The sequence below is a fragment of the Carassius gibelio genome, chromosome B4 (genome assembly GCF_023724105.1).
Source record: "Carassius gibelio isolate Cgi1373 ecotype wild population from Czech Republic chromosome B4, carGib1.2-hapl.c, whole genome shotgun sequence".
NCBI classification, from domain to species: domain Eukaryota; kingdom Metazoa; phylum Chordata; class Actinopteri; order Cypriniformes; family Cyprinidae; genus Carassius; species Carassius gibelio.
In genome coordinates, this window is record NC_068399.1 from 22,855,094 (window position 1) to 22,876,265 (window position 21,172).

At 36.9% G+C, this 21,172-nt stretch overlaps 2 protein-coding genes across 5 annotated transcripts in view; both read left to right on the top strand.

Moving 5' to 3' along the window:
• The window catches only part of LOC127956646 (signal peptide, CUB and EGF-like domain-containing protein 1), a 64,151-nt gene extending 59,421 nt beyond the window's left edge, over nucleotides 1-4,730 (top strand). For all 4 annotated transcript variants that reach the window (XM_052554728.1, XM_052554729.1, XM_052554726.1 and 1 more), the window contains 6 exons: nucleotides 436-603; nucleotides 693-854; nucleotides 940-1,137; nucleotides 1,221-1,373; nucleotides 2,093-2,172; nucleotides 2,248-4,730. In XM_052554728.1, the coding sequence (XP_052410688.1) occupies nucleotides 436-603; nucleotides 693-854; nucleotides 940-1,137; nucleotides 1,221-1,373; nucleotides 2,093-2,172; nucleotides 2,248-2,400 (914 nt within the window). In that variant the 3' untranslated portion in view covers nucleotides 2,401-4,730. The remainder of the gene's footprint in view (nucleotides 1-435; nucleotides 604-692; nucleotides 855-939; nucleotides 1,138-1,220; nucleotides 1,374-2,092; nucleotides 2,173-2,247) is intronic.
• Nucleotides 4,731-5,375: 645 nt separating this feature from the next.
• The window catches only part of LOC127956747 (metallophosphoesterase domain-containing protein 1), a 33,026-nt gene continuing 17,229 nt past the window's right edge, over nucleotides 5,376-21,172 (top strand). The window contains exons 1-4 of the mRNA XM_052554923.1: nucleotides 5,376-5,909; nucleotides 6,988-7,371; nucleotides 8,231-8,412; nucleotides 16,577-16,802. Coding sequence (XP_052410883.1) covers nucleotides 7,205-7,371; nucleotides 8,231-8,412; nucleotides 16,577-16,802 — 575 coding nt within the window. The 5' untranslated portion in view covers nucleotides 5,376-5,909; nucleotides 6,988-7,204. The remainder of the gene's footprint in view (nucleotides 5,910-6,987; nucleotides 7,372-8,230; nucleotides 8,413-16,576; nucleotides 16,803-21,172) is intronic.

The window sequence follows — 21,172 nt, forward strand, 5'->3', positions numbered from 1 at the left end:
TCGAGAATTCTTTGCTTTTAGCTCCCCCTGGCGGAATTTAAATGTCATGACGTATAACTCACTGAACCATGACAGATCACATAAAATAATTAAGACAGTTATTAAAAGAGTTTTTAACGTTGATGATAATGAGAAATATTTTTTCTGAGAAGCAAATCAGCATATTACAATGTTTTCTGAAGAATCCTGTGACCGACAGTAATGATGCTGAAAATTCAGCTTTGCATCACAAGAATAAATTGCATTTTTAAATTGAAAACACTATTTTCATTTGTAATGCCATATCACGATATTGCTATTTTTACAGTTTTTAAAAAAATATAAATTCAGCCTTAAGAGACTTCTTTAAAAAAAAATGTTTTTGAAAAAGTTCTGTTTTTATTTCTTATATGTTTAAAATTGTATAATATAATATAATTCTTTCTCTGGTTGTAGGCCAGTGTCCTGCCGGTCAGTTCTCTGCTGATGGTTTCCGTCCATGTCAGCCTTGCCCGCTGGGATCCTTCCAGCCTGAGCCGGGCCGTGTGTTGTGTTTCTCTTGTGGAGGAGGACTCATGACTAAACACACAGGCAGCACGTCCTTTAGAGACTGTGAAGCCAAAGGTATGCTGGGAAACAAAGCTACTCCTGGTTAACACTTAAGCGTGCTTATTTCTTATATGTTTTGCATTCTCTCTTCCCCATATTTCCAGTTCACTGTGCTCTTGGGCATTATTATAATGCCACCACACACCGATGCATCCGGTGTCCGTCTGGTACTTACCAGTCTGAGTCGGGACAGAACTACTGTATCACCTGCCCTGGAAACACCACTACAGATTTTGACGGCGCTAACAATGTGTCTCACTGCAAAAGTTAGTCAGATACTTGCAAATCCATTTACAGATGACGTAATAAGCAGTGATTTCACGGCTCTGTCTGTTTTTATCCCTTTATTAGATCAGCTATGTGGTGGTGAGCTGGGTGATTTAATGGGCTACATCGAATCTCCCAATTATCCTGGTGACTATCCATCTAATGTGAACTGTGTCTGGACCATTAACCCTCCGAACAAGAGGCGCATCCTTATTGTTGTACCAGAAATCTTCCTCCCTATTGAGGATGAGTGCGGGGATGTTCTCGTCATGAGGAAGAGTGGTATGGTTTACCTATCGTTTTGGTTGCTGGTTAATAATTGCAGCAAGAATCCACATGATTGAGCTCTTCCCCTCTCTTTTTAGCCCAGCCCACTTCCATCACAACTTATGAGACATGCCAAACTTATGAGCGACCGATTGCCTTCACGTCCCGCTCACGCAAGCTGTGGATCCAGTTCAAATCTAATGAGGGAAACAGTGGAAAGGGATTTCAGGTTCCGTATGTCACTTATGATGGTAAGATAAAGTCAGAACACAACAATGTAAACATTTTCATTCACACACAGTAAGGTTACATTAGAAGTGAATGGAATAGTAGATTTAGTCAGTGTTTATTACTAATACACAATTCAAAAGTTTGAGGTCAGATTTATATAAAATATATAAATAAATAATACTTTTATTCAGGCATTAAATTGCTCAAAAGTGACATTTAAGACATTTTTTAATCTTATAAAATGCTTATTTTATTTTATTTTTATTTCTGTCCTGGATTCCTGAGGGGAAAATGTCGTCCAATGGCGTCCACAAAAATATTCAACTCTCCACAACACGATGATCAGAAATGTTTATTGAGCATCAAATCAGCATATTAGTATGATTTCTGAGGGATCATGTGGCATTAAAAAAAATTCAACTTTACCATCACAGGAATAAGTAATATAAAAAAATACATTTTTAATATTTAAAATATATTAAAATAGAAAATAGTTATTTTTAATTGTATTATAATAATATTTTACAATACTGCAGTTTTTACTGTATTTTTTATTAAATAAATACAGCCTTTTTACATTCATAAATATTACTAAAATTGGCATATGGTACAAAATAGATTTGAAAATCAGTAGTGACTGTAAAAAAAAAAAAGTTAAAAAAAAATTCCTGAATAATAAATACTACATATTGTATATCAGTTTTTGTTGATGAAAGTGAATGTGTGTTTGTCCTTACAGAAGACTACCAGCAACTTATAGAGGACATTGTTCGAGATGGTCGACTGTACGCTTCAGAAAACCACCAGGAGATACTAAAAGTGAGTGTGTGTTTTCATTACCGCAAGCAACTGTCAACAAACTTGACTTTTAATGATCTGATTCTGTGTTTCCAGGATAAAAAGCTGATTAAAGCTCTGTTTGATGTGCTGGCTCACCCTCACAACTACTTTAAATACACCGTGCAGGAATCAAAGGAGATGTTCCCACGTTCCTTTATCAAACTGCTACGCTCCAAAGTCTCCAGGTTTCTACGGCCGTATAAATAGAAACCCGAACATTTCTTCCTCGACCCCGGCTCTGTCCCCATCTCTCTTCCTGTCTTTTCTCCACTAGCTCCCAGAAGGCCTCACTACTGCAAGAAGATAAAGACGTTTGGCCTTCTTCCTGTCTGAGATTTGTCCATCTGTCCCTTTTTGTCTTTGTTTGTTTCTTGTTTGCTAATATTTATGTGCTTGATTTTGCAAAAAGCCCTCTTTGGATGTTTGATATCTACAGTATATATTTGTATATGTGTGTGTGTATATATATGTGTGTGTGTGTGTGTTTGTGAACAAAAAATGATGTGCAAGCTTATGGCGTATTAAGACACAAACAGACACACACAGATATATATTCTTGTTTTGAAAAGGTTATTTTCATGCCCCTAATGTGCACAAGGGGTTTTAATATCCTAGTGCACTTAAAGTTTTATTTTCAAACTGTATGAGAAAGGATTTGCTGTCTGCTCTGACCACAACATGAGAAACAAAGCCAGATAAATGAAAGAAAAACAACAACAACAACAAAAACAAGATAAAAGACAAAGACTACCTGTCGGTACGAGAGTTAGAGATTCATGTACGTTGTTTAACTAGTATTTGGAGCTTCATTTGCACTTGAATTTTATATTGTAGAGAATAAGGAATCGTAAGTGTTTCTTAATGTTTTTGTTGTATAGAGATGTTTTACTTTGGTTGTAGAAACATGAAATGTCCAAACTTCCCCTCTACAGGATGCAGAAAGATATTCCCACCTATCTCTCTCCTGAAACCAGAAACAGATTTCATAATAATCATCTCATGATAAGGTTTTTTTTGCAGTTTAACATAAAAAAAGTGTTGAAGTACCATAATGTTTCATTGGGTCTGTACTTAGCCTGACAAGTACTGTATAAGATTGCTTCTATCATGTGTTTTAATTTCACATGATGCAATGAGTTTGTCATTAACATGGCTGTTATTGTGCATGAAACATTTGGAGGAATTGTAAATATGGTGATTTTTGGCAAGTCAGATTTTAGTTTGAGCTGGATGTGTCATAAACTCATGGAAATGGGAGAGTTTTGATTCAGAACAACGAAGAATTCCATTTGGATTAAGAATCTTACAGTCTATTACATAGTTATAACACATCTATTACATAGTAATAACATATCACCTTTGTGCTGTGCACAAAGACTCATATTTTGCTCTTCTTATTGAACTGTGGATGAAAATCAGAGGCTGTTTGTTGAATAGATGACATACCTGAAGTATGTGAATGTCAGCTGGCTGAAAAAAATCCAGAGATCAGATTATTTCACCTCATAAATCAGCAGAATTCAAAAGCGAACAAACAAAACAAAACAAAACAAACAAACAAAAAAAATATATATATATATATATAGTGTGAGTGTCTCTAGTTCTGGTACAGTTTTATTCAATATTATTTGCGCATTTTGTGAAAACTGATATAGTGATCTTTTTTCAAGTGTATGGACTGTAGAGGAGTGAGAGAAAAGGCAGAAAAATAAAAACCAAACCACAAACATCTAAATGTGCCATAAAGTCACATAAATACAGATAATATTAACTCATTTTGCAGTATTCTGCGTTGTTTTGCATATATTCCAGTTTGGGAGGGAGGGACGGAGTGATCATTCTAAAGCTGCTTTGTTATATGAGCACTTATTCATGCTTGTATTGCTAATATCCACATATCGACAGGGAAACACATTCACTATTGCATCCAGCATAAATAAACATACCTTCATGCATGCACACACAAATGCATTACCTAATCCGTATTATGCTATCACAGTAATTTATGATTTGTGAAATAACCGCAGGTTGTCTATGATTTTTGTTGGTGTTAATCACATGTTATAGTCTCATTTGATTACTAAAAAAAAAGGCATGTGACTATTTGAGGAACTGTTGCCGTTAGAAAAGAAGACGACGAATGTTTGACATGTAATATCAACTTATACACACACCTCCATGGCTTCACACACAGATATAAGTACTTAGCCCCTCAGATGGAGAGAGTGACTCAAGACTGCTGCTGGCGTGATTTGTAAGCTTTATGAATAAAGATGTGTAAATGATGTACAAATGTTAGTTTTTTTTTAAAGTTAATATTTACAGTAGAAGGAAACAATATACTGGGGAAGGTGACAGTCTAATATGTACAGGACTGTTCTGGAAGGCTGTGTTTGATATGCTTCTCATCATGATAAATGACCACATTACAGAAGAATGAACAGTTCTGTAGTGTGACATCAACCCCGGAGGATGTGTAAAAGAGAATGGGAACTGTTGTTAAGACCTCACTTTATTAATAAATCATTCAAATCCTATGTTGAGTGTGTTGTGCTGCTCTTCATTTGAAACATGTGTTGATCATATACTAATTATTAGTATATTAGGTAAAATTAATGAAGTGGAAAATTAGGAAAAATGACCCTAATGTCAACTTAGGTCATTTTGAATGATTTGTCGCCCTCTTTTATTAACATATCCTAAAATATAGCTAATGCAGATGTCTCCCCGCAAAGGGGCAGTGTGCACCAAGATTTCGCAATTTCGAATTAATTCTTAATTTATTATTATTTTTTTTGCTTGCTTTTTCAGAATATTTGAACTCGTTTGTAAAGTAAAAAAGGTTGATATTCGTATTTTTTATTTTAAACTACCAGACAGTTCAAGATCGACTGATGTCCGATTAGTACACTTTTATCTATACGTTTTAAAAAGCTATTGCTACTTGCATGCAGTCAATGTTTAGACAATGTTTAGACAAAAAATACCATCTTTGGTTAGACTGCACAGATAAGTAATAGATATATATGGTATTTATTATTAAATATTAAGCTACCCCTCCGACTGAAACAAGTGACTTGACGGGCTAGGACACATCCTACTACGGGAAAGGAATGTCTCATGAATATTAATTACGTGCGTGACGTTGACACAGCAGACGCCTTACTGATTGGTTGAATGGGAGACGTTGGATTTGATTCCGCTGAGGAAAGATTTCTGTTTGAACGCGCTTTAGCGTTTAAGGTGTTTTATATACAACGATAAAAAACGTCCAAAATTACAACTAATTGTGTACAAAACTATCAAATAACACAATAACATGGATTTAGTTAAATTAATATAGATTATTATCGAATATAATATTATACTATGTCTGCGGATGGCGTTACATCAACAACAACACCGGTTCTATTAGCAACAACGAAATACTTTTTTATGATTATGAATTAAGTACCATGACTGAAAGCTCTTGGCCGTAGTAGGATTCGCAAGAGGAGGAGAGAAAGATCCAAAGCAGCTGAGGGGGAGTGTCACACACACACACACACACACACATACACACACACACACACACACACACCGGGGCACCACGCGACTTCAGTTCAAACAAACCAGCGCGATCCTCTGCAAACAGGAGCTCTTCTCTGTTATGTACTAGGCGTCTTTACCTGCACGTCTCCGAAAACGTTTGGCGTCAGACTCTTGAGTTTGAATAGGTAAGTATATTTCTGGTATGTAAATCAGCACCGCATATCTTTTGAATATGCATGAATATGTGTAAGAGTGCGCTTTTATAAATGATGCTAGTCTGTCTGGAAAGCGGAGACAGTTAACGTTACCATAGATACAGCCGATACCTGAACGCATGTTAAACGTGCGTGATTGATTTTTGGCACTGATATTCTGTTTTTTGTTTATTTGTTATCTAAACAAATTCCTTAAAAGCATACAGTGTTTGTCTGGCATAAGGCATTTTGTAAAATTAGACTCCGTGAAAAGCAACTTATCATGCAGTCAAGCCAATTAAACTGGTAGTTAATTTAGACTCTTTTTGTGAACCATATTACACTAAAAAAAATTAAAGTAATAAATAATAAAATAAAATAAAGTAAAATGCAAAATACTATACATGGCAAACATTCAGTCCCATGGTTTATATCTAAGTATCATTCTTTAAACATCTGATTCCTTTAGTTTACCATGCATCGCCACTTTACTTTTTTTTTTTTTTTTTGTAAGAGTAATGTATGATATTTTTGTTTTGTTTACACTTAACCATCTACTGCTACTATTATTCAAAGCTTCAGTCCCACATAGTTTTACTTAGTTTGCTTAGTCATCATCCATCTTTTATGTAGAATAGGAAAAAAAAAATTATAATATCACTACATTTTTTTTTAGGTCTTTCTAAATAGTTTGAGCACTTGTGTATTTCTCAAGGAATGGAGTAGAAAGCTTTCAGCTTCTTTCCTCCTTGTTATTTCAGTTCAAAATAACATTTTAGCTCCCCTTTCTTTCTGAGGGCTTTTGTGTCCTCTGTCTTCCCAAACAATTGTCTCTATTGCGGTGCATTTTTTTTCTTCTTCCGTCTTTAAAGTGCAGGGAACTCTATTGTTAGACATAGAAATCTTGACAGAATGGTTACCATGGCTTTGTGTAAGATCTCAGCACTAACGCACAGGAGAGTGGGACATACCGCCGTCAACCGCATGTCTGATTGTGGGTTTTGATAATATGCCGCTGTCACCGCTCACATCTCCCTTTATCTTGTATCTCATACTTTTTTATCCTCAGGTGTATTGTGGCCGCTGGTGCATTGTGATTGAGGGGAAGCATGCAGGCTCGCTATCCCAGCATCGGAGCTGTACGGTGGGCCAACCACTGAATACGGTTCTGGACTGTCCCAAAAACTTACACAAGACCATCTCACCCCAGTGGAGGCCCTTTAAACAAGCACTTCCGGACAAGTGCGCCTGTGTGAGAGAGAAAGCAATAGTGGGTGTGTATTGCCATGGCTTTCACACTTTCCGAAATCATGGCAGCCCGACGACAGCAGCAACAGTCTCAAAGAAGTGGAAGAGGAGTGGTAGAGGTGGACGAGTACAGCTCCAACCCGACTCAAGCCTTCACCTTCTACAACATCAACCAGGGTCGCTTCCAGCCGCCCCACGTCCATATGTAAGAAAACATGCACAATTTGTATGGGTCATATATGGATGAATTGTTGTCCAAAAATTCGTCCATTTTTTTTTTTTTTTTCAATTTAGATTTTTAGCAGCACCACTTTAATTTGCATTCTGACAGCGTGCTTTGCTTTAGCTGACAGTTTGCGCGTTCAAATTATCTCGGGGGATGTTCATCACCTTTAAAACACTGTTGCTACAGCCATGAACATTTAGATGAGTATGTTTGGTTATCTGTTTTTTTAAGCATCTTACACCATGAGGGTTGCGTTTTTTAAATACTAAAAACTCTTCTTGAAACCACCCAGTTGGGTTCAGGTGAGCTAAAGATTTTTAATGATTCAGGGCTTCTTTAAAAGAGATTTTTTGACTAATGACTAGCTGAATAATGGAACCATTGTCTTTAGAGCTGATTTAACAACATTAACTTGAATTAGTCTCATATTCTAAGAAATTTGCATCATTGTTTAATTTTCAACTGAATTGTATTAACAAAGTGCTGTATAAATAAAAGTGACCTGACTTGACCAAGCGTTCAGGGAACTAACTAACTAATCGCTTTTGAAAATATGTGATTTTTTTTTTTATTCATGCCAATTTACAAAGGAAAACAGGTCACAACTATATATTTGCAAATGTGAATGTGTGTATGAGTTTGTACCTGTGCGTGTGTCGTCTGTAGAGTCTGTGTGGTCGACCCAGTAGGAGATGCTCTAAAGTGGGCCATCCTTATTCAAAACTCTGCCATGTCCCTCAGAGACCAGTTTCTGCAAATACAACTGCGAAGCCATGAGAGAACGATATATAACCTTATGTATTCCCACACCTCTTTCTCTCCCTCTGTCTCTCCACAGGGTAGATCCGTTACCCCACGACTCCCCCAAGCCCCCGGGCTACACGCGGTTTGTCTGTATCTCTGACACGCATTCACGCACTGACACTATTCAGATGCCGTACGGTGACGTCTTACTGCACGCTGGAGACTTCACAGAGCTCGGCCTGCCCAGTGAAGTCAAGAAGTTTAACGACTGGCTCGGTGAGATATTTTATTTTTTCTCTCTTCCTTAAGAAGCTTTTGTCAGCAACTTAAATTGAGATCAGATTCAATTTTTTACTTAATACATTTATGGGATCATTGCATCTCTAAAAGTGTCATAGGGCTAAATCTGCATACTTTTTAAAGCATTTTCTGGATTTTTTGGATTTAAATATGATAAAACATATTAAACTGAGCTGAGAGAGCTGCAGTATTATTCATAGCAAACAAGCATAATTATATTAGCCAAAGTATTAAATAAATGAACATGCAAGATATGTGGGATGTGTGTAGATCTGTGAATGTTGCATGTTCAAAATCTGCGGAAGCCTAGATGTTTGAAATAATGAATTATGCACTATGAAAACACAACTCAAAAGCTTTTTACAAATAAATTGTTATTGTTAATTTTTTTATTTAATATATTGATAGGCAATGAAACACAGAGGTCTTTTGTCAGAAATCCTGAAAAAAAGATATATATTTGAAGTTGTAGCCTTTGATAAAAGTCCTTTTATCACAAGGAGAATATGGAGGTTTAAGATGTTTATCTTATAGACCATCAGAGAGGCATGTAGAGGTCATTGTCCTCTGCATGCCTCTTTTTTTAAATTTATAACGGCTATGTACACATGTGCATGTCCAAAAAGATGAGGATGGCTCAGTAATAAAGAGAATCAGAAGGATGACTGGAGTTGTTTCAGGAGAGGGAATAGAAAGCAGGAGATCTGGATGGATGGATGGATGTATGGAGGTTTGTCAGCGGGGTGCAGGAGACACCAGTCAGATAAAGACTCCCGCTCGTGTGTCTCATCTTCTTTACCACTATTGATTCTCTGCTGTCCTGCCTCTCTCTTTCTTTCTGGTATGCCGTCCCTGTGCCAAAAAGGAAGTTCTCGCTTTTGTTCTTGCGTTTGTCTCTGTATAAATATTTATAACGTTGGTTCTTTTTCTCATCTCTGTATCTTTGCTCCCGTGTATCTGAGAGAACTCGCAGCGCACATGCTTCCTTTCTTTATCCAGCAACAATCCTCAGAGATATGATTTACTTTTTACCTCACAATACTTTAAAGTGTGTGCAAATACACACTCACGGCTCACACGGACCTCCTCATATGGTGATGCTCTTAACTCTAACCTAGTCTCATGGACATTTTCCTTGTCAGTTATATATATTTTTTCATTGCTTCCACACTTAAGTGCTTTGGCAAAATCTGTTTCCTCTCTTTTTGCATGGAATCTTCAAGACTGAAATTGTCCGCTTTAATATTTTAGTCAGTTGGGGTACTTTAATAATAGAGTATCACCTTAGACCTCAAAGTAGGCATGGTGAATACAAGGTGCAATAAAGCAACTCAGAGAAGGTCTGGAAGCATGTGAATTTGTTTATTGTAGTAGATAACGTGGAACCATCTCTAGTTGTAGGTTAAAACAGAGATTTGTGTAATAGCTTAGTAAACTGGTGTTATGTGTCATAGTTGTTACTGTATTGGGTGTTTTAGCACAGCTGGAATGCTTTAATAAAATGGTGCTCACAGTGTGAGACACTGAAAATAAACAGTAAGATGTGTCAGAGCAATCAAAGATGTCTATCTTGTGTGTGTTTATATAGACAAAAACATTGCAGAATACGGTAGATTGCTGTGGACTAAATGATTTATGATCAGTGATATGGAAATACACAATTTATTGTCTTCTAAAGCCGCTTTTTGTAATGTCTATGTAATAATTTACTTATCTGCCAAAATAATTTGGTCTCTTTATCATCAATTATAGGCTTTCCTAAGTAAAAAATAATTGCCATACAGTACACTAGTGCTCATGATTATATTGTCATTGCAGCCTGTTGACCATTTGACCACTGTTGTGACCTGTAGATGTCCCATTCTTAATACTTATTTGTCATCTAGTACCTTTTTACGTAATGTACTTTTAAATTTTTTATTGGTTATGAAATGAGTGTTTTGGTCGATTTACTAGATTTCAAATTTTTCAATTGTGTGAGAAATTATTACAGCGTTGTCTCTTTTCCCGTTTGTCTGCCCAATCAGTTAATTTGAACTAGACCGAAGAAACCGTGAGGAAGTCCAGATGTTCATGAATTAACAGTGATAATATATGAATGTGTAGCAGAAGTGTCAAAGCGCAGTTAAAGCTGCGTGATTTTAAGCAAATCTATATCCTCAGGTCTCCGTTTGTGTTTATCAGCCTTGAATCCTTGAAATGTATTTGGCTGCTGAAGAACTGTTCTAGCACAAGAAACCGTGTTTGTCTTCTTCTTGTATCTTCTGGGCTTACACCGAGAACATGCTTAAGGATCATTTCTTGGATCTTTCAAGAACTGCGTAAAAGGAAAGATCTGACATGACTTCCCAGCAATCACAAGTGATACTACAACCTTTCTGGAGATCATAGACATGGCTGAAATCTGCTGTACTGGCAGGATGTTTTGCTAAAGAATGCAATCAATAGTTTTAGTAAGTTATGTCAGCGTGGACTCCAATAATCCAGTCCAATCTTAGATGAAGTTAACTTGTTTGAGCACTCAATTTTTTTTTCCACGGGAGGTTTTTCTGTAAGTTTAAGACAATTTGCGGCATAACCAAGGCTGAATTTTGAGTATGAGTCTGTTCTTGCATTGTTTTTCCTGCACCTTTTCTGTGTGGAAGTCATTATGTGTAGACAAGGGTTAGAGAAGCGAATTGAAATGGATAATATACTTTTCTTTCTCTCAGGTCAGGAAGGTTCGGAAGTTCTCCCGTCTTGTTCTGTCCTGTCCACACATTATGAATAATAGATTAGCCCAATGGTGATGTGACAGCTGTGTGGGCCGTGTGAGATGTGTATTCGAGTGTGTGGGGTGGAAGAATCTTGGGAGAAAAGTTTACACCTTTCTCAGTCCTTTTCTTTTCCCTCTCTCTCCTCTCAACTTCGGAGTTTTCCCTCCGTTCTCCCTCTCTGGTCTGTATCTGGAGAGAAATCCGTCATGAAACTTTAATGTGCTCTCCCTTTTTCTCCCTTCAAGCTCTACAGCTCTCTTTTTTGCGTTTTTTTTTCTCCCACCCTGCCATAGGTTTACTCAGCTGAAGGTTTAGCTGTGGATTATTAACGAGGAAGCTTGACACTCCTTTACGGTTTCTCTCTTAAAGTGTAAAACAATCTCAGACAAAGATGAAATCTTTGTGTAGTTTTGTGGTTGAATACTTAGTGCCTATGGACCTGTGTGTGTACAGCATATCATCTGTTTAGTACTGTAACATCTTATTTTTTTCTTAAATGCTTTTTTTGCAATTAAAAGAATTTTGGTGTAGATTTTGCATGGAATATTATTTTAAAAAGTAACAGAATACCTAGCTCAGAAATTACATTTCTTTCATTATTTAACTGTGTGCTTTTATTTTGCTTTTTTTAAAGGAGAAATTTTGAGAGATACATTTCTCTTTTCCATTAAATGAAAATTCATAGTGACCATGACCTGTCAGGATTTAAAATGGAAATAAAAGCACTACAAATGCAGCCCATACAACTCATTCTTCAGGTATTTTGCAGTATGATAAAGAGCATTTTCATTTCATTTCTGTATCTCATACATGTAGTTTTTAATATTCAAACATGTATAGTTTTATGTACAGATCCAGTGTATGTTCTCACCTTGTGCCCTGCCACCTTTGTGTGAGTGTGTGTTTGAGCCTGAATGCATGGGTGGATGCTGTGTGTGTGTTCCTCTTATAATACTGTATGTTTACATTTCACATGGGCACATGAAGAAACACAAAGAACACCTACACTGTTTGTGTGTTTGTGCACGTTGGCAGAAAGATTCTTCACTCCAATTCTTCAAAGCGTTACTGTTTTCTGTTGAACCGGGATTATGGACTGAAAAAAAGATCTAAAAACAGGGAATAGGGTGAACCGAAGGGTTGAAACAAGTGTCACAAATATGCTTTAAAGGGGTCACATCATGAGAAATCAAATCTTCCTTGATCTTTTAAAATAAAAGTGTTTGATACACTATGGAAATGTGAACTCAACTCAGTCCAAAATGTCCATCTATTGAATCTTAGCTGAAAAAAAAAATGTTAACTTCAGATAACAGATAAACACATGGCCGGCCGCCCACATTTGAACTTTATACTTCAAGTGGTACATTTCACGGATTGTCTTATGAATCTGTTGATACTTTGCAAAGTAGCTGTTATTGAATTATGGGATGGTGCAAACCAAAAAACAGCTCACACAGCAAAGCATTGCTACCCATTTCACATTTGAAGAAGGTGTTTTTATACAGCCTTAGACATCTTAAAAGCATGTTAATAGTTAAAAAGGGTCAGAGAGAGGGTTAAAATGACCTCTGGGGATAAAAACCTATTTAAAAAAAATATGCATATGACTGTTTAATAGGCTATTTCTTCTCCAAATTCTCTAAATATAAAGGGGAAATCTATACAGTTTTGCCACTTGCAGTCAGAAAACTTTATTCATATAAAATCAACCAATCAGCACCACCACAGTCACAGTTTTCTGATTCTGTTATATTGTACAGTTTGTTCTTTAGTAAAACAAACTAAACAAAACATTTAATCAATCAACATCACTTCACTTCTTCACTTTTGGATGCAAGGGAAGTAAAAAAAAAAAAGTTAAAAACTAAAAATATGAGTATCGAATGATAAACGCTGTGATAAACAGAGAAACTTTATAAAGAGAGGCATGTATTTTCATATTTTCCTTTTGATGTATTGTAGTGACATTAATTATTTATATATAGTCAATGCACTGCAAATGCAGCATGACAGCATGACAGTTTTAAACTGAACTGCAATGTTTTTTTTTTGTCTTTTGCCTAAATATGACAAAATATTTTAATCTCATGTACTCTCAAGCTCTGTGATTTTCCACTTTATTTTTCACAATATGCCATGATTAAATTCCTTTTGTGGCATATTTGTTAAATGCACAGTTATGATACATTCTCAGCCAGCCAACTTACAAGAAAGTACACGTATCACGTAGGTGGCAAATGTCTCTGGAACGTCTGCGGCATCACACACAGCGCGAGACAGCACCATAATCCTCTTGAATGAGCTCTGAATTTTGGAGGTTGGAGGATTTGCTCCATCAAAGTCCAAAGACCACCCACCAGAACAGAAATGACAATAGCACTCAAATCCGGACACTTCCTCTGGGCTTATGCACCTCTAAAACCCTGATTCTAATGGTCCACCACACACACACACACACACACACACACACACACACACAGAAATATGTCAATGTTGCAGCTCAAAAGACATGTTTAAGAGTGAGATGTTTTGTATGGAAAGTGTGTGTGTGTGTGTGTGTGTCTGAGTTGTTGAACATGCTGTTTTCGCTGCACGTATGTGTCTGTGTGAACACGCACAGGCCTGCATTCATCCTCTTTAATTGCGCTCTTTTTGAAGTGAAAAGAACAGAAGCTGCCTGTCAGATTCATAGTGAAATTTAAGCTATTGCCACCTTGAAAGTGCTTTTGAAATCAAAGACAAAGGGCCCAAGAAGATAGAAACTAATAACAACAAGCAGCACACACTCGTCCGTGTGTCCGGATTAGGCATTTTTGGGCTGAAATCGGCATGCTTTTTTCTTTTCCCGCTCCTTCTCATCACAAAAGCTTTGGGCTCGTCTTTTCCATCCTCCCTCTTGCTGGCGTTTTGTATTTGTGTGATTGATTGCTTCCAAAGACTTTTTTTTTTTTTTTGCTTTGTGTTTCTAAGAGAATGACTCCATTGTAAAATGGTGATTCTCTCTGTAATTCTGCCTTTTGAAGGAGTCGTGCCGTTTGTGGAATCCATATGAGAGAGAAAGGAGAGAAAAGAAAAGCAATGAGTGCACGGAGATGAACATATGCACGGGGAGATTTTCACACTTTTGCAGTGCCTACACATGTATGTGAAACTGATGGTGCACAACATAAACACAATACGGAATACTTATCTTTTTTTGGATGCGAGGATGCACATTAACAAATACTTTATGTGGTGAGAATATAGATGAGCAGAAGGAGAACTGGTCAGTCGTGATCCCAAAAGACAGGGTTGTTGATGGCAGGGAAAGCAATGCTAAATGAAAATAATACAATGCAACTAAGTAAATAGTAGTGCATGATTAAGACAGCAAGATAAACAGGCTAATCAACTTTTAAAATCCAATCCTTGTATCCAATCCACTTTTTATTTTATAAAATATTTTTGTTATTTTTTATATTTTTTTTAAATTAATCTTTAGTTTATTTTTACATGCTAGATCATTTTGAATCTAATGTCTGGGACCCTGAAGTAAAGGATCTAGTGTGACTCTGAAGGGATTTCTTTTGTAAAAATAACTGCTAACTGTACATTGTTCCACTTTTCACATAGATATTTGCCTAATATATATTAAATATTTATTATACTAGCAGAAAACGACTGCATAGTGATACAAGAAATATAAAACTCAGACAGCATGTAGGAAATCTGTTGCCTGGTGTAACAAAATGCTTGGACCAATCAGAATGGAGTATTCTATAGACCTGTGCAATATAGACAGTGTATTGACAGCTGTCTGGGAAATTGATGTTGAATTATGGATTTGACATGCATTAGAAGATATGAACTCTCTTAAATCAGCTTGGAAATCAAATCATATCAAGGTAAAGCAAACGACTGAGCTGGAAGGTAGTTCTTTATTACGTGTATTACAAAAGTGTTGAGCAACCATGAAAGACATCAGAGCTTTGCCTCTGGAAGGAGGCTTTAAATCTCCAAAACTCCTGTGCTGATCCTTGTGAAGCATCTGCCATACACACATAAAACCCTCAAATTTTGCCCATGTCTTACTTTTACGATCATCTCCCAGCGATGGTAAAATTGTGCTTATGGCCGCAGAATTTTAGAGTTGCCGTAGAGTATTGTGCTTGTGTTAAGTGTCAGGCAAATTGCTGTTAAGTCACACGATTTGAGCTTAAGCATGTGCGATGGACTGTGTGTGTGCGTTCTGTCATTTTTTTTTTTTTTGTAGGTCCTGAAAACCAGCACCCCCCCACATCCTTCCCGCCCACAATTTAATTGCCGCTTTTCAGGGACGCGCTTGGCTGCGTAATTGTCAAAACACAGGCTGACTGAACTCTCTGTCACACCTCAAACCTTACACTTTCTGACGCATCTCATCTCTTTTATGACACTTTTCAAATAAAGGGAACATTTCCAGATGTTTGGCGTAATTTCGCCTCGGATCTGCAGGGCTGCGGGGAGAGCGATTTGGAGAGAGGAGATTTGTGGGGACAGACTGTCTTTGTGTTTGTCAGGCGTGGACAGGTTCGCTTCCCGGTGCGGTGGAAATTTTTATAGAACCGTGAAAAAATGAAGATGGAGATGGAACGCGGAGTAATAATATTTGTGCATTTATTGATGTCAGAATTATGAAGTGCCATATTAATTTCCATTGTTTCAGAGAAAAGTCGAAAACAAGCTCTTTAAGAGTCCTGATTTATTGCAAGCCAAAAAACACAAACTCAACCAACTTAATACCTCAAGGAGAATGCTGTAGCCCACCTTATTGGCAGGCCCACTCGGCGTCTATGCCTCTAGAAAGCAGCGCAGATTTCCAGTATTCATCCGCCTGTCATTCACAGCGCTACACATCCCCCTTTCCCTTATCTGTTCATTTATTAAATATTTTGGTTAATTCAAATATGCTTTCAGCTACCATTAAATGCGTAGAGTCACTAAGCCCTGTTTAACACTTTTGGTTAAACAGATATTTATTTTTTATTTTTTTATCCCTTTAAATTCAGTGTAGAAAATGCAAAAAGTCTACAGACTTTGTTTTATTGGTGGAAAATGGTTCAATACTGATCTGTTTGCATTTTTGAGCCATACATGGAGTAATGAAGTCCATAAGTAGTGGTAATAGCTATATTGAATATTGTAGTTATTCTAGCTATTCTCATAGCTTTTCATTGTCTATAAAATGATTTATAAAAGTCCTTATCACTACAGATGACATGGGAAGTTATAGACATTTGCTAGTAAAATGTGTGGGAGACGTGCATTTTCTTAACATGCCAACATTGCATGAATTAATTAAACCAATGATGCTCTTTTAATCAAGGCATTTCTTCCATGATAGCTGTTTTCTCTTTCCTTAGGCACTCTGCCTTACGAGATCAAAATCGTTATAGCCGGGAACCACGAGCTGACGTTCGATCAGGAGTTTATGGCAGACCTGATAAAGCAGGATTTCTACTACTTTCCTTCGGCCTCCAAACTCAAGCCGGAGAACTACGAGAACGTTCAGTCCCTGCTCACCAACTGCATCTACCTGCAGGACTCTGATGTTACCGTCAGAGGCTTCCGCATCTACGGCTCACCGTGGTGAGTCTCTCTCTCTCTCGCACGCTTTCTCAAGTCTTCCTGTCACCATGTTTGTCACCATATGTTGTTGTGTTGTCCCTTCCCCCTCAAGTCTTCCTCCTTTTTTGCTTCTTCTTCCCTCATTCTGTCTATCTCTCTTGTTAATACTTCTTTTGCCACCCCTCCATGTCCTGCGATGTACCTCTGTGCCAGTGTGTGTGAATAAGTATGTGTGTTTGTGTGACTTGTAGGCCCTGAGTTCTATGTATAAATACAGATGTTTTGTAACTGCATGCTAGGTAATTGTTTTCTAAATGAATTTGGCCTGCAAAACAGCGTGTGTGGGTGTATTTTCTAAGCAAAAAATGTCCTTACGAGACTAGTAAAACGCAATGAAAATGAAAAACAAATTCAAAAGGGTCTAAATTATGTCTTTAGTAATTATATTTTAACATGTTTATATTAAAAGCAATAAAGTGACAGAAATTCATCAAAAAAATATTTTAATAATAATTAGAAAGAATTGTAATAATTGTTATAGATATTAATAATTAATTATTTAGTATCTATTATTATTATTATTACTATTAATGTTTTACAATAATTATCAATATTTTAAGCATTATGTCTAATAAATAAATTAATAATATTTATATTATTCATTTATTTGTTTGTATTAATTTTTTGAGGTAGTGTAGTGTTTTAAATGATTACATTATTTTTATTATTAAATTAGCTATCAATTTATCATTAAATATATATATTTTTTTTTTTCAAAAAGTTTTCTTTTTGGGGTTTGGGATTGGTTTGGTAGTGAACAACAAGATGATCTCATGAAGTCAATGATATTTTCTTATTTTCTAGCTATGTGTAAGAGGTGGAAACTGCGTGTGTGTGTGTGTGAGTGTGTGTGTGTGTGTGTCTAAGGTGTATTCACTGACAGACGGCTTCTCCAAATATCTCAGTAAGCTCTTACAACATCAAAGTTGATAAATAAGCGTTTATTTATGTGAGTGTGGCTTGTCAAGCTGATGGTGTTTACAACAGTCATGAACTCATGAGCTAGATTAAAACCATCTAGTATTAATCCACTCCGATATGTCCTGACAGAAATCCTCATCTCGTGCCAGCCTGCTTGTGTGTGTGTGTGTGTGTGTGTGTGTGTGTGTGTCTACACCATACGGACCTAATAAAACCACTGAGATCTGTTCTGCCATAGGCGAAGACAGACAGAAAGTGCATCTGTGAGCTTCTCTCTGTCTTTTATCATCATCTCCCTCTGTGTCAGTCCATCAAGTGCTACATTCATTTCTGTCCTCCTTTCACTGAAGACGTTCCACCACACTAGGGCAGAGTGGCAAATCTCTCGTCTCCATGTAGATTTTGAGTCGCTGGATTTATGGGCCGAGTCCAGTGTTGCTGCGGGCGATGGCTGTCTGTGATCTGTGCAGCACTGCATCGCTCAGTAGAGTCGTCCATCTCTTTATTACTTCATCTTGAACTTTCCAGCTTCTTCATTCATTGTTCTGTTCCCAAAGCTGTCCATTGAGGATGTATTTTAAGATACGTTAAGAGTCGAGGCTGTTCCAAATTATAGGCAACTTATTTTGATACCTTGTTTTGGCCAGATTTTCATCACCACGTGTCCTTCACAGAGAAAGCGAAGTATTCCAGATATATAATAAGTATTCAAAGTCAGTCACTTATTTCAGTTCAGATGTCACCTTAGAAGTCAACTGCCTATGTAGGCAGAAGTTAGAAGGCAGTAGGTTTTGGAACGGAGCATACAATATGTTGTCCCTCCAACTACTCAGAAGCTCATTAGAGACCAAAGCAGCATCAGTTCACTGCTCTTCATCTCTCTCTTATCTTCTGGATCAAGTTCTGTTTTTGCATTTCAGTTTATCTGCAATTTCAGAAAAAAATGTGTAAAATTTGAACCTTTAGGAGTATAAAAGCTGGTCACTGGGACAGTACACATGTTGTACTTTTGTACCTTCACTAAAGGGTGAATATTGGTACTGACATACATCCTTTAGTGGTTCATAATATACAAATGTTTACCTTTTGAGGGTACTGCCTCAGTTACAAGCTTTTGTAACCCTAATTGTACAATATTTGCAGATTGGATTCTAATGGAATAAGTAAATTTTTGCACACTGTTTCTGACAGTGGGCTAATAGAGTCACTTAAAGCAGTTCAAACACAGTTTGGGCATTTTGGATGTACGCTTGAGTTCAAAAACAACTTTGGTACAACTGAATGAACCAAAATGCAGAGGCCTTCTTTCGTACCTACTCTGATTTATTTAGAATAGCTGAAATTGTGGTCATAATATATATTTTTTTATTTGATTTAATTTGGCATGCACAACAGTGTGTGTTTTCATCTAGGTAACAAAAGTGACCCGGAAAGGGTTGGTTTTAAAATATAAATAATATTTAATAAACAACACGAGTCTTGACGCTATGGCCAAAGACGTCCACTTGTATATATATTGCTGTAGCAGCAGTGTATTAAACCTTCTAAGAGGGCTTTAGCCTGCAGATGAAATGCTAAATTAACCACTAAAGTAGAAAAAAGTTATAATAAATAAAATGTCTGAGAATAGTCGACCTCTCTAATCAACTAGCCGGTTGTTGGACCCATCCTTACTCGTAATCTGCATGCTTTCACGCACACGCTCTCTCTCTCTGCTGGGCTAAATGAGATCTTGGCACGTTGCATTCTTTCCTAAATCCTGACTATTTGTCATGCGGTGATGCTGGAATGAAAAGAACTGCATGGGGGAAACATGTGGCGTGTTTTTCTGTTCTGCTGACGCTAATGCAAGTTTACAAGTCATTTGTCATCTGCAGATCTGCAAATGCAGGGATGCGTGGTGTGTTTGTGTCTATTTGTGTGCGTGTGTGTGTGAGCCGGTGTGGGTGGATGAAGTATTAAGGATGGCTGTCCCTTTCAGAGAGCGTGAAGCACAAACAATGTGTAGGACCCACAGCACATATCGCTCTGAGCTAAACACACAGTTTAAACTTTCCCACATCTCCTGCGTATGCGCTCATATGGATGGTTACTCACAGACGTGGTGACAAGTCACGATGATGCTCGGTGATCACAAACACATCCTGTGTGCCCTGCAGGGGGTTACCGTCAGTGGAAAGCTGCTAGCTGAATGTTTATGCACCGGCAGTAAAAGAGCAGGTAATTGGGGAAATAAAATGAAGTTGCATTGAAATTAAAAGACTTTTGGCTGTAAATAAGATTGTGATGGTTTGCCTTTTTATATGCACAATGTGCAAAGACAAAAGTGATATTTTTGGACTTTTTGCTCTTTTATTTAGGTATTTCTCCAGAGAAAAAAAAGACCCTAGGAATCTCATGTCTCCTCTAGAGTTCAAAATGATATCTAAACCATGTCACGAATCTGTGCTCTAATTTATATTTTATACATAGAAACGACATTCTATATAATCTGTATTGATTTTATATTTATGTTAATGTGCAATTTCCTTTTTTTTCCCTTAATAATAATAATAATAATAATTCCTTCCATTTATATAGCACTTTTCTAGGCACTTAAAGCTCTTTACATTGTCAGGGGGTATCTCCTCATCCACCACCTTAAGAGTGAAAGTGTAGTGACAATGTAAAATATGTATAAAAGGGATGGAACAGGATTTGCAAATGACAAAAGAGAAAAACTGGTGCTACCTGCTAGGTCTTTGCTTTGCTGTCAGTCTTTCTGAATTGTAGACTACATCATTAAAAGCAAAGGAGATTAAGTGTAAAAGATTTTTGTCAATCACTTTCTGTCTGTCTCATTCTCTTGCTCTGAGGGGCAGCAGGGGGCTTCTTATGTTGTTATGTAGCACAGCAGGGCATCCATAAGCAAAGACAGATGATCACCGACAATGTTCTTGATCACCTGGTTGCAAACATATATGTGTAGGTTTGTGGCCAGTGCTGTTATTGTAGACATGTTTCAATCATTAGATATTTTGCTGTAGCATTTAACATTTTTGGATTACAAATTAAGGGTTTAAAATAGTTTTTAGTATTTAATTCAAATAGATTATAGAAAAAATAGTTTAATACATAAATTTTGTAGTGTATGAACTGTATTCCTAGCGAGATTTCTTGATGACTTCATAAGTTATTTTAGTCATACTTCTCAACCCATATGTTTGTATGAATGTGAGATTTATTGTTTAAGCATTTTTAATGATGTTATTTAAGATCAGTGATCTCCGTTATAGGAGGAGAAGAGAACGGAAAGAGGAGGGGATAAAGCATAAAGAAGCAAAAAGACTTTTTTTCCCCAGTAAAAGTGAAATGAAAATAGGAAAAATGTTCGCTATCCAGTGACTCCACGAGGAATAATTAATGCCAGA